The sequence below is a fragment of the Choloepus didactylus genome, chromosome 20 (genome assembly GCF_015220235.1).
Source record: "Choloepus didactylus isolate mChoDid1 chromosome 20, mChoDid1.pri, whole genome shotgun sequence".
NCBI classification, from domain to species: Eukaryota; Metazoa; Chordata; class Mammalia; order Pilosa; family Megalonychidae; genus Choloepus; species Choloepus didactylus.
Genome location: NC_051326.1, coordinates 29,215,806 through 29,234,991, shown reverse-complemented (window position 1 = coordinate 29,234,991; position 19,186 = coordinate 29,215,806). Strand labels below are relative to the sequence as shown.

The following is a 19,186-nucleotide window of genomic DNA, read 5'->3' as shown; positions in this document are numbered from 1 at the left end:
TTCAAGATTTCCATATGTTTTCATATATTCCAAGATTTCCATGTATTTCTATAAATATTTTTTAAATGAGGTGAATTTATTGATGGGGATATAGAAATTAAAACAAAACAAACAAACAAACAAAGAAAACCAGCAGAGTCTCATGGGTTGGTTATGAGTAGATTACAGTCTTATATGAAATAGGAATTCATTTCTGAATCAGAGAGAGTCTTCTGGAACCTCACACTTCAGATTAAACTATAGTTTTAGGGGTGCTTTTCAGCAAACTCTCACATGGAAAGAAAGGCTCCTACAATGGTGGAAATTGTGATTTGATAGGTGGACTCTCGGCTGGATGGGAACTGAGTTCCTTTTTGAGGCCAGAGTGAACTTATCCAGAACCTCATAGTGCAAGGGCAGATGAACTTCTTGTGGAGAAAGTACCCCATGGAGAGAAGGGCCTTTGGGGGCCAGATAAGTGATGGAAATGTGTGATGCACATTTGGCTGTGATGATAAAATGGAAAGCAGGTGCCCTGATAAGGGGAGCAGCTTCTTTATTAGTTAGGATGACTTCTTTGGCAAGAAAGAGAAAACCCAACTCAAAATTGCTTAAACAATATGGGAAATTTATTGCTCACATAATGAGAAACCCCAACAAAGTGCAGGATGATTCCAGTGTTCATTAATCCAGCAATTCAATGGCATTATTAAAGGACCATGTTTTATTCATTTCAATCTTTCTCCTCTACCTTATTCAGTATATCCACCTTGCCTTTATAATCACAATATGGCTGCCACAGTATGAGGTGAGATATCTATATGCCAACATCTAGAAGAAGGGATGAGGAAATCTCAGAAACTCCCCAACAGAACTCCTCCTTCATGCCAATGGCAAGCAAGAAAAAGGGGGTTGCATGCTCATCCCCAAATCAACCAAGGGAATTTATATTATTTTGATTGATTTAGAGTGATGGGGATTTATTCCTGAGGTGGGATTAGAATCACCTTTCCTAAATAGTGGATACCCAAATAAAACTGGGATTCTGAAAGTGAAGAAGAGCGATATTTGGTAGGCAACCAACAGCATTTGTGTTGCCATTACTCAACTAAGCTGATTGTTGCTGTTGGGAAATTTATTTCATTGTTGAAAGACGATCTGATTACTTTAAGAAAGCTGGGAATCTGGATGTTTATTCAAGAACTCTCAATTTCTAAATATTGGCAATAAATTCAAAATATTTACAAATACTATGTGGTCAACATCATTCAGGCCACATAAAATACATCTGCAGGGTAAACATGGCCTACCAGCCACCAGTTTTTAAACTTAGGATTTATACTATTAGTTTATTTAACTAAAACTTTTTCTATATGGAAAGTGAAGTTCACTTTAACCTTGCCAGCAATTAAATTACGCAATACCTATGATGATAAAACAGTTTTTAATTAATAAGATTTTACTCAGTTGTAGAAAAACTTGAATGACATAGCTAATAAAGACTTCACAAGACAATGTAGGAGGGAGACATCTTATGTGACACAGAGAGCATTTACAGTTTACATAATTTTCTTCTTAATTGAGTGTTCTAATTTGACAAGATAATGGTTAAAACAACCAAGAGGCTGCTACTCATCTAGTGATAAATGTACAATTTTTCTCCCAACCTATCTGGTTTCCTATGATTTTTTTGTTTGCTTTTCATTATAGGGTGAATTAATTTCTACCCAAAAAAGCAAATCAAGGTGTTTAAAATGATTGGACAAATAGTTGTTAGTACCACAATAAACAAAAGGGTGGGGGAGGTGAGCCTAGGAAAGTTACCTTATTAGTGATTAAACTTCATAGCTGTCTCTTCAGAGTCATCTTCCTTCACATGAGTATGGAGAATAGAAATTGTAAATTCATACAAAGATTCTCAAGGTAAGTCTTTCTTGAAGAATCTTGTCTAATCTCTTCGAAATATTACATGAATCAAGAAATGTTAACCATTTGGGGTATCAGAAAGCAAATGGTATTACAAAGTAAGTGTATTTCTCCTCAATCCAGAATGTCTAGTCTTCAAAGTTGACTAACCAACCAATCTTTGCTTGGTTGTTGCTTCAGACTTTTGGATTTGAGCCCTAAAAAGAAAAAAACTCTTAAATGATGTTTTTCTTAAAAACTTGGATTTCTTTATTAAATAAATATGAACTATTGTGAAATTGAAATAAATTCCCTGCAGTCATACTTCCTATTTTATACTCTGGCTGATATATCACCAGTGAAGGGGTGGAAGCATGGAAGGGCAGGGAAGGAAGGTGAGAAAAACACCACAGAGCGATCCAAAAGTGGGCAAGAGAGCAGGAGAAGAGTCATGGAATACTGGATGATATGCTGTGGGAGATCATCTCCATTCTTAATATACCATTGGATAGATTTCTGAGAAAATGAAGAATTTGAGGGTCATCATAATTTTCTAGCTAAGAGCTTTCAATCTCCCTCCTCTTAGTTATTGGACAAACTAAGAAACATTCATGTTCACACCCATCCCAGACTCATGCACTGTTCATAGTGAACATATAGCAAGGCATAGGTGGAACTTCTTTCCTTGTTACTAGGAGTGCTACAAGATTAGGATAGTTTGGGTATGGATTTCTTACCTTTGGTGTAGACATTGACTTATCCTTGAAAACAGTAGAAGGCAGTGCATTTGTGCCTTTATGCTGTATTAGAGACAACAATAATGTTAGGTCTCAGAAATGCTATGGTCTTCCCACCTTAGCTCAGATTTATATCTTTTTTGAAATCATTCCTCATCTCCTCCTCACCTATTTAAATTCTACCCAACCATCAGGGTCCAGCTCAAATTTCAACTACTCGATCACTGGGAATTCTTCCCGCATTAGCCACTCCAACTCCATTCATTTTCACCTCACCATATTCTTATTGTATTAGGCCTTGTTTTCTCAGATATCCCTAGTACAAATGTGCTATGATATCTTAGGTTAGCCATAGGATAAGAACCCATGGATTTAAATACACTATTCTCATTGGGCACCAAATACATTGAAAAACACCCAGTGACCAGAATCTGATACTTACAAGGAAAGAGGAAGATGATATATATGTAGGAATCGGCGGTGGTGGAAAATCTGGCTTTGTAATTAGCTAATAAGAAGACAAAGATTTTTAATTCAAGGATGGGGCCTTGAAAATGGATATGCTCAATGAAAAGAATTAAATCATTTTCATAAATAGAAAATTTATGGCCGTACCCATCAGCAGGTTCTAAACCTGGATGTTTGATTGATTTAATTTAGGTGCACACATATGATTCAGAATTAAGGTCAATAACAATTGGCACATGATGGTAACTGTGAAGCAGATTGGTACTCTGCCAGTAATGAGTTATCAGCTTCCCAGCCTGGGCATTCAGGTTTAGGAGAAACATAGGGAAACAATGGAGAACTATACATTCTCCCATTTTATATTTTCAAAACTTTGCAGATGAATCTAATTTTATATTAATATTCACACAGATTTCAATATTTTTGTGAAGAATACTTAGGCACTGGGGGTTATATCTTTCACTAATATTTTCTTGAAGGTGTGATATTTAAGAGTAGTTGCTACACTCACAAAAGAAGCTGGGGGTTCAGTGCCTTCAACAGGTAGTTCATACACATGGAGCTTCATCTGACTCATCTAAAAAGAAGAAATAATATTTTTCAACGAAATAATCAGTTTCCTAAGTTCAACTTCCAATAAACAGTCCTTCCAAGGCATGGGCACTAAGGTGACACCAAGAGACTAGACTTCATTGACCAACTTCAGCTAAATTCTGTAAGCTTACCGGACACAACCAGGGAAGTAAGGGTTAACACACATATTGTTGTCTCTATTGGAAAATTTGCAAAAGGAATCAACCTAGAGTAAGAGAAAGAATAACATCCAGCATTGTCCTCTCCATGTTCTCTTTATTCTCTTTGCATTTTGTGAACCCCAGCAAAGTATCCTCTGCATTTTAGGGAGAGTCTTTCTTTCACATTTATCAAAGGGCAAAGGAGAACTTTCTGAATGCTTAGTTTCAGAGCCCACAATCTTTTTTGTATGTTAACTGATGAGGTGGATTTGTAAAACACTTTTGGGTAGAAATGACAGATAGTCAGAATAAGAGTAACAGAGTCACAAACCAGAGCTCATGACAAACAGCAAAAAAATTAAGTTTACCTCTTGGGGTTGAACAGCTTTTACTGACTGGAGTTTCCTCTTATGTTTGTGTGGCCTGGTGACAGTAGCAGACTGTGGCCTGTAAGTGAAAAACATTTCAAATTAAGTGACTTAGCAATTCCTTCAACATGATTGAGAAGGTCAGTAGAATTTCATCAACTTCCTTTGCACATTGTATCATCGTTGTTATTGACTTGGTTTTCATATGCTTCCTAGAAAATTGTTCAGCTTTTAGTACCTTATTTTAGCTGCCTTCCTTGCCCTGTATTTCATTCACTGCCAGTGGTTTTCTTTTTGGCTCTCTGATCAAATAATAATCCATAATAACCCATAATGGAGCCCTGATCCATAATAATGATGGTGTTGAAATCCAGTTTTTCTAAATTATGTAATTTCATTAATGAGCTATTCTATTAATTTGATATTTTTAAAAACTCATTATGGGTAAATACGTTAATCTTTAAAAAGTGCTAGACAGATACTATAGTGTCAATACCATGTTTTAAGGACAGCATGATCTGGATGCAATTCACGGTTCTATCACTTAAACTTTGTAAAATATTAAACAAGTTTGTGAACCTCTGGGGGCAAAATACGATGCACCTAACATTATTGTAAGGATTAAAACATAACAATTTTTGGATCTGTAAAATGGAAATAATAGCTATCTCATGAAGTTGTTGGAATAATGAGATAATGTATGTAAAAAGGCTTTGTCATAATCAGTGATTAATAAATATTACATATCAATTTCTTATAATCAATGTAAAATCTTTAATGAGAGCTATTACCATTGCTATTATTAATTACAAATACAGAGACCAACAGAAGAAAAGACAAATTTCTTGTTTCAGAGGATTTCCTAGTAGAATGGATCCCCAGTCTCTGGTTCAAGAATAAAAGTAATTGCACATATTTCTAAGTATTTGAAGTGAACCAAAATTAAATTTGAGAATCTGGGTCATACCCTTGAAGTGAAGGTAAAATGGAGGTCAAAAAGTTCCCAAAGCAAGATAAAGGCTTACCTCTGGACCTTCTTCTGCTTTCCCCTGGTGCTTTGGTGCCGGATTACTATAGCAACCACCACAAATATGACTGCCACTGGGAACAGCACCCCAACCACAATGGAGAAGTCTGAAACAAAGATCAGGAGCCCAGTGAGGGACAGGAGAAGCTCACATCTACATACCACACTAGTCCGTATTACTTTATTGAGCACAAATTCCATCTACCATTTCTCCAATTAAAGGAATTCCCTGGAAAATCTCTCATAACCAGTGAAACAAAAAAATATTTTAATCATATTTATTGCAACAATATTTAGATATTGAAGTGTTTATGAGGCATTTACTATGAGGTAGACAAAGCATCACATTACTAAGAGTTTTCAGTAATGTGATACTTGATCTCATATTAAATGTGGAGAGATGATGTTTGAGATAATCAGAAAATGAAGGTCTTGAGGATGTGAAGAGAAAATGGAGTAAGAAGGATGACAGACAAGGGAGAAACATTTTTAAAATGCAGCCTTAGAAAGAAACCAAAAAAATTAAATTGAAGTCTTAAAATTATATTTTTGTCAGTAGAAGAAAAGGAGCTGAGAAGTGACTAAGGGACTTGATAGAGTTGTAAGCAAGTATTGATCTGATGGTTGTTCTATATAGGAATTATTATGAGAAGAAAAGATGTGACCCTGTGAATTGAGGAATGATTTGAACAAATATTCCTGGGTCTATACAATGTTTTGTTTTCTATTTTACTTACTAATCTAAGTAATGAATGAAACTTCTAATTTTTTGCTAACTCAAGTATTCATTTCTCCAAAAATCTGAAATAAAAATGAGAGCAGGAGGTATAACTTTGAAGAGCAATGCAAACAGTCATAGCTCTCTTATTATAGGTGTCAACATATCAATACTGAAGTTAAATTTTGTATAAATGCAAGAAAAAATTATCAACTATAAGCACACACATGCAGACAAATGTAGATAGAGCAGAAGCAGAATTCTAGGTAAGGCAATGACTTCAGTTCAAATATCCTAATACCCTCCACCCTCCAAAAAAAAAAATCCTATCCATACAGATCAGAGGAAAATAAAGCTTGGAGGCATTCCTGTTAAATATAGATATCTTCAGAATTAAAAAAAAAAATACACTGAAGTCAGAATTAAATCTCTTCATTCAGAGAAGCAACATGATATCAAAGGAAATAAAGGGGAATCTTGGCAATACTTCACAAACACCCCTAATTTAAAGGGACATGGTCTGGAGGCCAAGTCGGGTCATAGGAGAGATGGGGAGTGTTATAACTGGAAGCAGGATTGCAGTTGAAGATGCAAATAATTGAAGAATAAGCATAATCTCTTCAGTTTCTGGTAATGGCAATCTAGGAAATTTGGACCAACCCTCTCACTTAAAACAACTAAAAAAATAAAAATTGCCACAATAAAAAATAACTTCCTAAAAGCCTGAAAGCACTACAAAAAATAGTTCCACAGTAAAAAATGTTAAAAAAAATAGTGAGAAATTACTTTACAGAGATTAAGACAAGTCAGAAAAAATTCAATATCTACAAGACAGGAATTGCAGGCGGAGAAGAGAAAGGCAATGGAATCTTGCATAATTTAAAATAAAAATTTGGAAGATCAGAGCGATTTTCTCAGGCTAGATGTGTAATGTTACCTACAGAAGACTGTTGTGGAGTCATCACAATTGGGAGGGGCCCATCCTTCTTTACACTGACACTGGAGCTTGTGATCACAAACCTAGAGGAGCAATGATTCTGTTAGTTTCCCCCACTAAAATACCATAAACCCCAAGACTTTTTTGTCAACAATACACACCATTCTGAAAGAGAATAACCCCTGCTCTGCAAGTAGCCGTTCATCTATTTACATAATTTATGAACTGTTAAAAATAATTTCAGTAACTGGTTCTTAGAATAATTTCTCATTGACCAGCCTACTGCGGGGTTAGACGAACTTAATAATGCTAATCATTTAATGCTAAAAACATAACTTTAGCTTCATCACAACTGATAAATATTACCTAAGACTCAGGAGGGTTAGGGAATCATATTCTCAAACTTACAGCATGTCCTTTGCACTTAGATGAGCAATTGGTTGACTTGTAGGCTTCCTCTATATCAACACATTCTGCATTAATGCAAACCTGAAAGCAATGTGAAAAACACAAAGTTGATGTTAACATCCATCCAATGGCTTCAGCTCTGCAAACTGTTGATTCTTTGGAATTTAGTCTTTTATTTATTAGTTACCATTATTGTTCTCAAACTCACCTTTTTATTAGGGAAATCATGGCATCCTTTTAGAAAAGGGATGTAGATAATTTTTATAAGACATTTAGGATGTCCTCTTTAAATAAGATTTCCTTACTTTATTTCTTTCTTCATTGGTTGTTTCCTTAATTCATAGCTTCAATTCAGCTCTTAAGACTGTGATATTTAGCACTTAGCACTGAACTAAGCATTGCACATGATATACCAGGCGCCCATTCCAAGCGAAAACTTATGGAAAATATGGTTAACATCACATTATGTGCAATATTTAAAAACCCATTTATATAAAATTAAATAGTATTCATATTCTTCTCTTTATTGTTATAAGAGTGGCTACCATTTATTGAGCACCTACCAACTTTGGGGCACTAAAATTTACTAAGTTTGACCACCTAGTGTGAAACACATTTTAAGTACTTATTAAATATATTATTGAAGGAATGAATACATGCATGCATAAATGAATGGCATAAGCATTGACCCCTGCCCAGGGCTGCTCTGCTTTTATTTTGTATATTTGGGCTTAGTCATATGATTTTTTTTCAATAAAATGTTTTACTGGTAAAAATAAGTTTAAAGTTTCTGTTCTTAATTCAAGTTGTTTTACACACGTGGCAGATGGCACTGTTTGCCACAGGTCTCTGCTTTATTCAGATGTTGGACACTCATGTGCTTCAGGGGTGTCTGAGACCTTCCCTAACCCTAGGGGTGATTTTAACAAACCTAGGCCCACCATGGTAATGCCTACTTCCCCAGAAGGTCATGGTTTAGGAGTGGGTGAGTGATACACTTCTAGCAGGGCAATAAAAACTGATGCCAAAACTACTGGGAGGATGCTTTTGAGAAAGATTTCTTCACTATAAGGAAAAGATATGTGAAAAAAAAACCTCTCTTTTTCTGCCTCTGCTATTATTATCTGTATGCATAGCCTGGAAAAAGGGGCAGCAATTTTGGACCATGAGCGAGGCAGCCTGAGTGGACATACCAATACTCTGGAGACGGCAGAAAGCAAAGATAGAAGGAAACTGGGTCCTTGATGATGACACTGTACCACTGAACTCTTGACATACACAAAATGAATGTCCTAATTGTTTGACGTCAATTATCATTGGTTTTCTGTTCCCTGCAGTCAAAAGCAACCTGATACAACATGCAAACTGGTATCAAAGCAGGGCAGGAGTCTTAAGAAACTGAATATTAAATTAAAATGAATTATTTACTGTGATAATGATTAAGAGGCAGAAAAACGAGAATTTGGAATTGAGAAGTAAAAAAGGAAATTGAGTGGTTGAAAAATTGGTTTGCAATGAAGCCTTAAATAAAGGAAAAAAATGCAGGTCTTAGATTGCATCGACTGCATGTGAGAAATTTAAGATGTATGATACGAGGCCAGCAGATTCTGGTTAAAGTGTGCAAAGGTGTACCATTATCATAAGAAGATCGAAAGACACGTCCTCCCCTTTATTGTGTATATGTAGAGGGGGAAGGGAATTGAAGATGGACTCTGGAGATAATGATATTTATTCTCATTAGTGAAGCCAACCCAAGAAGATTGATAAATTCTATCTAAACATCTTCCTATAATAAATACTGAACCCTTCTATACCTCAGAAGCAATGACCACTCAGGAAGCTAAGAGATGAACAATGAGCACAAGGATGATGCTAACAGGGGACTCAGGAATACTCAGTTCCACCTTGGTCCAAGTGACTCTCCTCCCCATAAAGTCCCATGGAAATAAATGCCCAAGTACTGCAACACTTGTGCCAGGTCATGAAAGACCTAGCTCTAGAAGAGAGAGAATGGGAACATATGCCTTGTGATGATGATTGAATGCCTTTGAAAGCTTTGCCATAGAAAACACGACGGAATTAGTATCTGGAAACTGGAAAATCCCTTTAAGGGCTTCTCCTACTTAATATGAAATTTCTTATCCTTGATCCTAACATAAAGCATAGCAGAAAGGAAGAAGGTAAATACTGTGAGTACTCCTAGAGGCAAGAATGAACATTTTAATTTCAAATTCGGAAGCATTATAGACTTTTCTAACTTTGAATCTGTAGGTCCCATGAGTCAGATACCACATCAAGCCCATTCACTTCTTTATCTGTGCAACCTGTCACACTGCTTGGTACACACTAGGCAGTCAACAAATATGTATAGAATTAAATTACATTCTCTATAATACTTTCTGAAGTATTTTATAAGAATTTCCCATACTGAACTGCAGAGTTCAAAATGTGGCCTCATCAGTTGAATGGAATGAATTTATATTTAAGTAGCCAAAATAGGTTAAGTAAACATCATAACATTTTCAGGGTTGGCTGTACCACAGTGAAAAATCAGGGCAGCTCCAGGGTGGTGTAGACATCTTAATGCAATAAATAGGATAGGGTGATGGGCCTCTCAATTATCAAAGCTAACATGTCAGCCCTGGCTAATAGTTTCAGTGCCTGAGACTGTGAGCTCATTATATTTTCAATGGTTGTACACATTTATTAACTGAACCCCAGATATCCCTTACTCTGGACGTGCAGTAGGTTTCCAGGTCTCCTCTAGGAAAGAAAACATATGCAGTTACATGCTATCAGCACGACACAAAGTCATACTCTTCTTACAGTCATGTCTGTGTGAGTCAATTATTTCTAACCTCTGTGGTACTGTTTGAACAAGAATACTAATGACAGTGCTTATTCTTGTTATTAACCATGCTCTCCACCACCCTTATGTCTTAATTCTCTCATAGTGCTACTAACTCAAATTCCTACCTATTGCATCAAGGCATGGTGAACCTAATAAATTAAGAAACAAGCAACTTATAAATAACTGAGAACCAAAAGGAAGAAAAATGCTTCAAGTTAGAGTCGTAACTTCAATTTACCTTCTTATTTCCACATTTGGTTCCATTGGCCACCATGCCTATTTCTTGACTGGTGTCTTCAGGATCAAATGTTTTACATGTCTGGAAAGTTACTATACGTCCTTTCCAGGGCAAATTATCTGACCCACCTTGACAGAACAACTTCCCACACATGGCATCACTGAGGAAAAGTAAAAAAAAAAAAAAAAAAAAAAAAAAATCACAGTTGAAATTCCAGGATCCCAAATACAGTTTTATACAAATGTAAATCAGTTCCATGACTATCAATGTTTAATTAATACTAATTCTCCCTGTAATAGAGGCTTTTAAATCCATTCTCCCCTTTGTCCTCAGTAACAGAACTCCTAAATATTTATTAGCAGCATACATGGCTGCTCAAAAGCCCAGCATTTTCCAGATACCTTTACAGCTAATTCTAGCCAATTTCCCAATTTCTGATGAATGGGAAGAAAGAAAAATATTAAATACAAATTCTAGGAGATGCCCTTAAATGAGTAGGAGAAAATATATCCTATTCCTCAACTTTTTCCTCCTTTTTGCTGATTGGAATGTGATAGCTAGAGCTGGAGAATCCATCAAAGATCAAGAGATACATTTGGGAATGGAACTTATATGTATGATGGAGCTGGAAGACATAAGTAGGCTGGATTCCTAACATCATGAAAGTACCTAAGAAGTAATTGTCTATCTTGTTTAAGGTAAGGCCGCTTATTTGTTTTTGTGACTTGCGGCAGAATAATTTGAACAGATACAATCCCTGATTCTCAGTTATAGTTTTGTCAAGACAAACTGAGCCTTTCTGATACTCCAAGGCTTCATGTGGGGTTCCTGAAAGAGCTATCTCCTTGTAGATACAGATGAAACTGCTTAGTAGTCAATAAAACTATTCAATTATCCTCAAGATGAATAAAGTCAAAGCCAATAAAATTGGAGTAAATTGCTTTATGCAGAATTCAAAGCAGGGCTGAAAGTGGTGAAATCAGATTCAAGTGATGTCTGCTGGGAGCTGTAGAAAATATAGCTGAGGAATGGAGGAAGAGAGGCATTTTCCTGAGACTTGAGAAAATGTATTTCTTGAATCATTTAAGTAAAGCCGCATAAGGAATTCTGTAGGGCACAAGGAATTCCAGGCTTATTCTCTGTTATGGCTGATAACTATTAAAACATGACTAGGGGGGTGGTCTTTGAGAATAATGAGGACTTGAGCCTCTAGTTGCAGAGATTATCCGATGTTCATACAAACAGCTATACAGACCAAAAGTGTGTGTGTGTGTGTGTGTGTGTGTACACACACACTGAAGAGGAAGGATGAAACTACCCTTTTCTTTTTCCTCATTCACCACCTCTCAAGCTACATATTGCCCTTTTCCTCACACATATTGCCTTTTACATAAATTTTTTGTCCCCTTTTTGAATCTGCCCTATTTCCTATAAAAGAAATACTGTGGTATATGATTGTCCTTTTGTCCAGACTCCCCAATATATCACCTTATGTCCAAAATATAGTTTTTTTGGTAATAGCTATCATTATGCAAAATTAGTATTCAATAGCAAAATTGGGGGAAATGCTAATCTTGTTTGATCTCTTATAATAAATTACTTGTATAGTTAAAATTTCAGACAGGTACGAAATATGTAATCTACTATAATTTGAATTTTAGAACTCATCTTAAAATTGCAGAACAACAACAAAAGTACCTACAGAAGCACCTCAAGTTCATTTAGTGTGATATTTTATTTTTTCCTGAACACACAAATATTCAAAATAAAACAAACTCTTCAGGTAGGTTGTCAGTCTTTTTTCTTTCTGTTTCTTTTCCTTATGCAATTTCAAAATAAGTTTAAATAAAGCTAAGCACGCATGGTACTGATTATCCTTTTGAGAAGATAAATATTTCTACCCCTAGAATAATAACAACAAAAAAAAAACAGATTGAATAAGTACCTAAAGTATATTGGAAAATCCATGGACAGATTTCCAACCAAGCCCATCACACTCTCATATTCCATCTCAAACATTCATGCTGCTTAATGGTGACTGGACCTCATGCTATTTGAAGCACCCACCAAAAAAAGATCACTTGAAGAAAAAGATCATTTTTTATTTGACTTATTATTCCCAGCATCTAGCCCGAAATGTGACAATAATAGTCACTTGATGAATGTTTATTAAATGAATGATGCCCAAATTAACTTTCTCTTTATAGGGAATAAGTCAGAATTTGTATCTGAGAGTATGCCTCTGCCCTGCTGTGTGAGAAGGATGATTCAAACAAGAAAGTCACTTACACTGCTTTACAGGGTATGAGGGTGTCCTCCACTTTGTGACAGTACCCATACTTTGATCCCGCTTCATTCCTGCTGAAACATGATTTATCTGCAACCTCAGTTGCTGGGACCAGGCACGGTCAGTAGGGATATATTTGAAAAGAAAACAGATAAGAAATTCAATGCTGCAAAGGATTAATAAAATATAAAACCAGCATGGAAGTTACCATGTTAGCATAATCCCATTGACTATTAACTGAATTACAGACTGCAGTAGTTTGATATCAAAAGGGTTGGCTAAGATTCAAAATAGTCTTTTAAATATTATGTTATTGGATACTAGCTATCTAAATATCTGTAAGCATCTGGATGACTTACTGAAGGCTAAAAATTCATCAAAATAAAAAGGAAGCCAGGACAGCTACAGTCATGTTAAGAGCCAGATATTTGAATACCATCCTCCCGGTATGTACTTCTGTGACAACACCTGCTACGATTAATCAAGTTCCTAGTATATGCCAGGTGCAGTAATAAGCATCATATATGTTACCTTATTTAATTTCTCATGTAATCCTCCCCAGAAACCAGTCAGATGGGCAATAGAACACAGTGTTTAAGAGCGTAAGCATTAGGCAAGGCTGAGCAGTTTTGAGACATCAGGCAACTGACTTAATCTCTTTGTGGCTGGGTTTGCTCATCTGTAAAATGAGGATGTATGGTAGCACTTACCTCATAGGGTTGTTGTCAAGATTAAAGGAGCTAATATATGTGAACCACTGAGTTCAATGTCTAGTCAATACTAACTGGTTGATGGATATTAGTCATTCTTTTGCCATTCCCATTTCATCAATAAGAAAATTGATGATCTTATTAAGTCACAGAGAGAATGAAAAACCAGACTTCACACCTAGTTGTGTCTCAGCCCTATGTCCCTTCTGCTGTGCTAGGCTGCCCCTACTGAACGTCAGTAGATAACCCCCTCTTAGACACACGGAAAAATTTTAATCCAGTCTCAAAAAAAAAAAAAACCTAGATTAAAAAAAGCCATAAAACCTATGAAAGTATTGCATTGGTTTCAAGAAAAATTATTTAAACTATTATAGTGATTTGTAAACACCAACTGTTTTACACATGATGCATTGATTATAATGATGTGTAAGTTCTTAAATAACTTAAGCCATTTTAAATGAATTTCATCTTTGAATTCTCAAGACATTTTGATTTGTATTAACATTTTTTCTTGATTACTTTGTCTTAGTAACATTTAATGGACCCTTTTTATTATAGTGATAAAATATTGACACTGAAAAAAAGCATATTCTTAACCTCCAAATTTAGAGTTATTGCTGCTAATATTGCAGGAAGTGTCATTCATGCACCAGGTATCAGTAACTCCTTAACACCTTACATTTCCTAGTTAGCAGGATGCCATTTCCATTCCCCAAGCATTAAGTATTTTACTACATTATAGGTACAAGAATTCTGTCACATGGATACACTATACTTTATTGGACATATGTAAACTAAAGAAGAAAAAAAAGTTATTGTTAATCTGAAATTCTAATTTTACTGTGCCATCTTGTATTTTTATTTGCTAAATCCAGAAACCCTAAACCTAAAACTAACTTTAAGTCCTAAAATGCACTTATTCATGATTTTTAGCAGTGGCACAGTTTTTAAGAAGAATGGGACAGAATGTTCCTTTGGCCATGATTCAACACTGTCACTTGTAAAATGATTTTTCTTTGCATGCGTGCAGGGAGGAAGCAGGAATGGCAGCAACGCTGGAGTTTCTCCCCCTACCTGGTCCCCACATCTCAGTGCACTGCTCCTTCAGCGTGGGGCACGTTCCCATCAAGCAGTAGCCCTTTCCGTTTTGGCATGGGAAGCCATTGACTCGGAATCTATCTTCAGGGCAATTACCAGATCTACCATCACACATTTCGGGCAGGTCACACTCATCCTTTGCTGGCCTGCACACAGCACCACCCATTTTAAACTGCAGGAAAACAAATATGGAAAGAAGGCATTTTCTACCTGATTCTCCCTAATGCCTCAAATCAGCATAAGTAACATTTTCCATTTGGCCTTCTTTGGCAAGTTACTTATAGCCATCACCCTATTTCAGTTGACATTTTCCCTGTATAAGTTAAAGCCATCTACTATTATATCACTTATGTTGACTTTGGCCAATGTCCTAAGCCTTTAAGCAATCAATATTTCTGAGTTTGTAGTACAAACACTTTAGAAATATAAACTAGAAAAATACAGAAAGAACCAAGAAGGAAGATCAAAGAATGAAGTTTTTTCTCCCTTTGTTGAATGCTTCTTTGTCAGGACTTTCATGGAGACTTAAATCTACAACTTCAGTGATTTATTGGTGAAGTTCATCTTCAGTATTAAGCATCAGATGGGCATGCCCTGAGATTTTCCCAGGCATCAAGTTCCCTAATCCTTAATTCTTATCATTGAATTTTCAGATATTTATTTTCTGCTAATCTTATTCTTATCTCCTCAGAGAAACTTTAGTGAAATGAATTCTGCCATTCATACAAATGTCAGGAGGCTTACATGCACATTGGAAGCATATCTTCCCCTAGCTGAAGTGAGAAAGCATGCTCTCATTGCATCAAAAAACTTTTAATACTTTTACACCAGAATTTCCATTAGAGCATATAAGATCCTCCAAAATCACTGCTCTAGTCAAACAGCTTTCTTACCCGCTGTCACACAAACCTCCTGTAATGTCTGTATTTTCTCTCTGTCTCTTCATTTGGGTATCCTTCCTCTTTCTTTCTGCTTATTTGAAATCTATTCATATTTTCCAGGCCAGTTGAAAGCCTCATTTATCATTAAAATTCTTCTGTGCAACTTGTCCTATTTTCTACATGTGGTGGTGGAAGAAGCTCTGAATTTGGATTTAGAAGACCCCCCATGGATTTGAATATTGGCTCCACCAGTAGTTACATGTGTAACCTTAGAAAATTGATTCAATCACTCTGAAAATCAGTCCCCTTATCCAACAACTACTATGGAGGATCACTGTTGTGCCAGTTTGAATATATTGTGTCCCCCAAACGCCATTATCTTTGATGTAATCTTGTGTGGGCAGACATTATCAGTATTGATTAGACTTCTTTGAGTGTTTCTTTGGAATGTGCCCCACCCAGCTGTGGGTAATGACTCTGATTGGATAATTTCCATGGAGTGTTGGCCCGCCCATTGGGTGGGCCTCGATCAGTGGAGCCATATAAATGAGCTGATGGGCAGAGGGAACTCAGTGCAGCTGTGAGTGACATTTTGAAGAGGAGCTACAGCCAAGAGGGACACTTTGAAGAATGCACAGGAACTGAAAGAGGAGCTGCAGATGATGGGACAGTTTGAAGATAGCTGTTGAAAGCAGACTTTTGCTCCGGAGAAGCTGTGAGAGGAAAAACGCCCCAAGAGCAACCAAGAGTGACATTTTTGGGGAACTGCAGCCTAGAGAGGAATGTCCTGGGAGAAAGCCATTTTAAAACCAGAACTTTGGAGCAGACGCCAGCCACGTGCCTTCCCAGCTAACAGAGGTTTTCCGGACGCCACTGGCCATCCTCCAGTGAAGGTACCCAATTGCTAATGTGTTACCTTGGACACTTTATGGCCTTAAGACTGTAACTGTGTAACCAAATAAACCACCTTTTATAAAAGCCAATCCATTTCTGGTGTTTTGCATTCTGGCAGCATTAGCAAACTAGAACAATTGTGAAAATGAAGTGAGAATATATGTGGAAAGCATTATACAAATAGAATGTCTCATTGTAGCATTTTTTTCTGGACACCTAGCCACATATTATATTTTCATCTGTTTCAATGGATATATACATAATTGTCCCAGACACACAGTATGTTATTTGGTGTCAGAGATTGACTTTTTTTTTATATCTCCCATAATATCTAGTATGTAGTACTTAATGAACACTGTTGAGTGCTACTTAAGTTCTTAAATTTGCTTCCTTTTGGCCTCTTTCATTTCTTTCTTCTCCCATTGACATTAAAAAATCAAACTCTATCCCCAAATTTCCCATAAGCTTGGTAGGGCATCTACACATTCATTCTGCAATGAATTATCAAGCACTTAAACTGTATCAAATTCTGTGCCAAACAAAGATGAATCAGACAGTCTCCTGCCCTCAGGAGTCAATCTAACTAAGGAAACAAACACATAAACAAATTATGACAATATAGACGAATTATAGGCAATAACAGGAGGTAAATGCTACCTTGAGGGGGAAGTTAAAGAAGCTCCAAAAGTGACGTGCTATCCTCACCGTATGTCTTATTTTTAAGAATTTCATACTGAAGTGACTTCAAAAGCTGAAGACAGTGGTGCTCCCACACTATTCAAAATTAAAGCTCTTCTAGCAAACACTTTGTTAAAAGCATTCGTGATCAATTGTACAAGGCCTGGCCCAAGAAGTCCATGTGGCCCCAGAGGAAGCAACACATAGAAGTAATGATTAGTGGCACTGGAGTGGGTCAGATTTGGAGTTTGCCATTTAGAGAACATATTATTTTGTACACTGTCTGATTCAAACTTCTGTTTCCTCAAAAGCAAAATGAGATGATAATACCTACCTCAAATGATGGAAGATTAAACTGACTGTGTTATGTAAATCACTTTGTGAGTGCTTGATAAATGGAAGTGGTACCATTTTATAGAAAGAAATAAAATATTGCTTTACCTGTTTCATTAGGTGTATTTTCTAAGATGTTAATAGAGAAAAAATTTAGATATCACCATAATTACTGAAATAGAATAAAAATAATAATCTTACTTGACATTTTTCACAGCATTCTCCTAAGGCACATTGAAAACTTGCTTTGATTTTACATGTTTTAGCATCACAGCAAATGTTGGTGCATTCCTAGGAAATATCAGATGAAAATGAAAAATTATTTTTGGTTCCATTTCTGCACAATTCGTAATGTAATCAATTCATCATAGTGATCTTACTTTGGAAGATATTGAAAATGATTTTCAATTAAATAAGAGATAAAACAAACCTTAGCATTAGAAAAATTGTGATTTTGGAGCAACTGATGCTTTGTTTATCTAAATCCTACTTATATCTTTTCTTTAAACTTGTATATCTTTCATATTTCCTCCTGTATCTCATAGTAATTCTGAAAATGGCCTAGTGGTTTTGTTAGAAGTTGAGAGAAAACAAAAGTAAAAGGATGATTGCTTTAGAAAAGTCATCTAAATAGTTGTAGACAACATCATTAGTTCAACTCATCAGCTATTCATCTATCCAGCAGAGAAGAGCATGTGCTGAAAATCTGGAGATACAGTTCATTCACCTTTGACGTGTAGTTCAACTCTGAGTAAGGCAACATACTTTTTTTTTCCTTTTTCTCTGAGAAATCAGCTGCCTGCAAAAAGCATTGGGGAAACTCCTATCTCAGAGACTTTCTAAATTCCCAAGAGTTACAAGGTTTGTAATTTGCATTTTCTTAAATTACTGTAAAGCCAGCCCCCTGAGTCCTTGGCATATTACTCATCCTAATATGTTAATGAGATGGGTGTAAAGGTTCCATTCAGAACCTTGTCTCCATGAGAATAGGGGCAGGTAAGACCAGGCATTTCTGACAGTAACTTGGGCTCAGAGGCAGTAAGACATGCACTAGATCCCTATGCCGTCTGATGTAGGAATTCTGGAAACAACACACCTGGAGATCTTGGCTCCTCCATTTACCAGCTACGTGACGAAGGGCAAGTAATTTGCTCTCTCTCAGCACAATCCCAGTGCTGTGTCTAAGTTAACTCCACAGTAAGTGGAAGTCATATAAGAAACCTGGAGTATTTCAGTAAGAAAGGGAGGAATAAGGACACAAAGCACAAAGTTGGCAAGTGGTACTTAAAAAGGGGGGTGGGGGGTGGGCAGGAAGGGAACCCTGAGAAGGAAACTGGAAGGTTTATAAAACAATGATGGTTGTTGTCAGAAGGGATGGCCTGACAAATATCAGCAAATGAAAGTATCCAAAATTACAAGAAACATGCAATCTTATACCGGGCAGACATTCTTTCTTTCATAGTTGATCTTCTTAACAATTGAAAAACAAGTTAGATCGTTTTATAAAGTGCTCTGTAGTACCTCAGGATCCCCACAATCACAGTCCTCTCCCATTTCGACCAGCTGGTTCCCACAGGTTGGGGTTGATATGATGTCTGTAGGCAATGGAGCATTCAAGAGGCAATTTGATAATTTATCTTCAAAGAACTTGTCATAGCTGACACGGCTGCAGGAACTGAATTCTCTGGGTATAAAGAAGCTGTAATGATAAGGGAAATGAAAAAGGAATAGAGTCTTACTTGGAAAATAGGAAGTCATATCTCACACAGTCGGTATGATTACACCCACCCTCTACCCCCAGAGGCCCAAGTCCAATCCACTGACCAACTGCTAAATCATGAGCTCCTTTGTGTGGTTGAGTTAACCCAACTGGGTGGACACAAACACCTCCAGCTCAATGAGCAAATACAGTCATATCTCAAAAGGTAACACCTA

General features: G+C 36.5%; 1 protein-coding gene across 6 annotated transcripts in view; it reads right to left on the bottom strand.

Moving 5' to 3' along the window:
- Positions 1-595: 595 nt before the first annotated feature.
- The window catches only part of ADAM28 (ADAM metallopeptidase domain 28), a 64,580-nt gene continuing 45,989 nt past the window's right edge, over positions 596-19,186 (bottom strand). For 2 of the 6 annotated variants that reach the window (XM_037812831.1, XM_037812832.1), the window contains 13 exons: positions 18,773-18,950; positions 17,453-17,542; positions 14,442-14,637; positions 12,660-12,762; positions 10,371-10,530; positions 7,282-7,362; positions 6,878-6,956; positions 5,217-5,325; positions 4,192-4,270; positions 3,601-3,666; positions 3,064-3,129; positions 2,622-2,684; positions 596-2,102 (listed from right to left, as the gene is read on the bottom strand). In XM_037812831.1, the coding sequence (XP_037668759.1) occupies positions 2,082-2,102; positions 2,622-2,684; positions 3,064-3,129; positions 3,601-3,666; positions 4,192-4,270; positions 5,217-5,325; positions 6,878-6,956; positions 7,282-7,362; positions 10,371-10,530; positions 12,660-12,762; positions 14,442-14,637; positions 17,453-17,542; positions 18,773-18,950 (1,291 nt within the window). In that variant the 3' untranslated portion in view covers positions 596-2,081. Of the gene's footprint in view, positions 2,103-2,621; positions 2,685-3,063; positions 3,130-3,600; positions 3,667-4,191; positions 4,271-5,216; positions 5,326-6,873; positions 6,957-7,281; positions 7,363-10,370; positions 10,531-12,659; positions 12,763-14,441; positions 14,638-17,452; positions 17,543-18,772; positions 18,951-19,186 lie in introns of those variants that run through there. The other 4 variants (XM_037812833.1, XM_037812834.1, XR_005213304.1 and 1 more) reach the window with 4 other exon arrangements.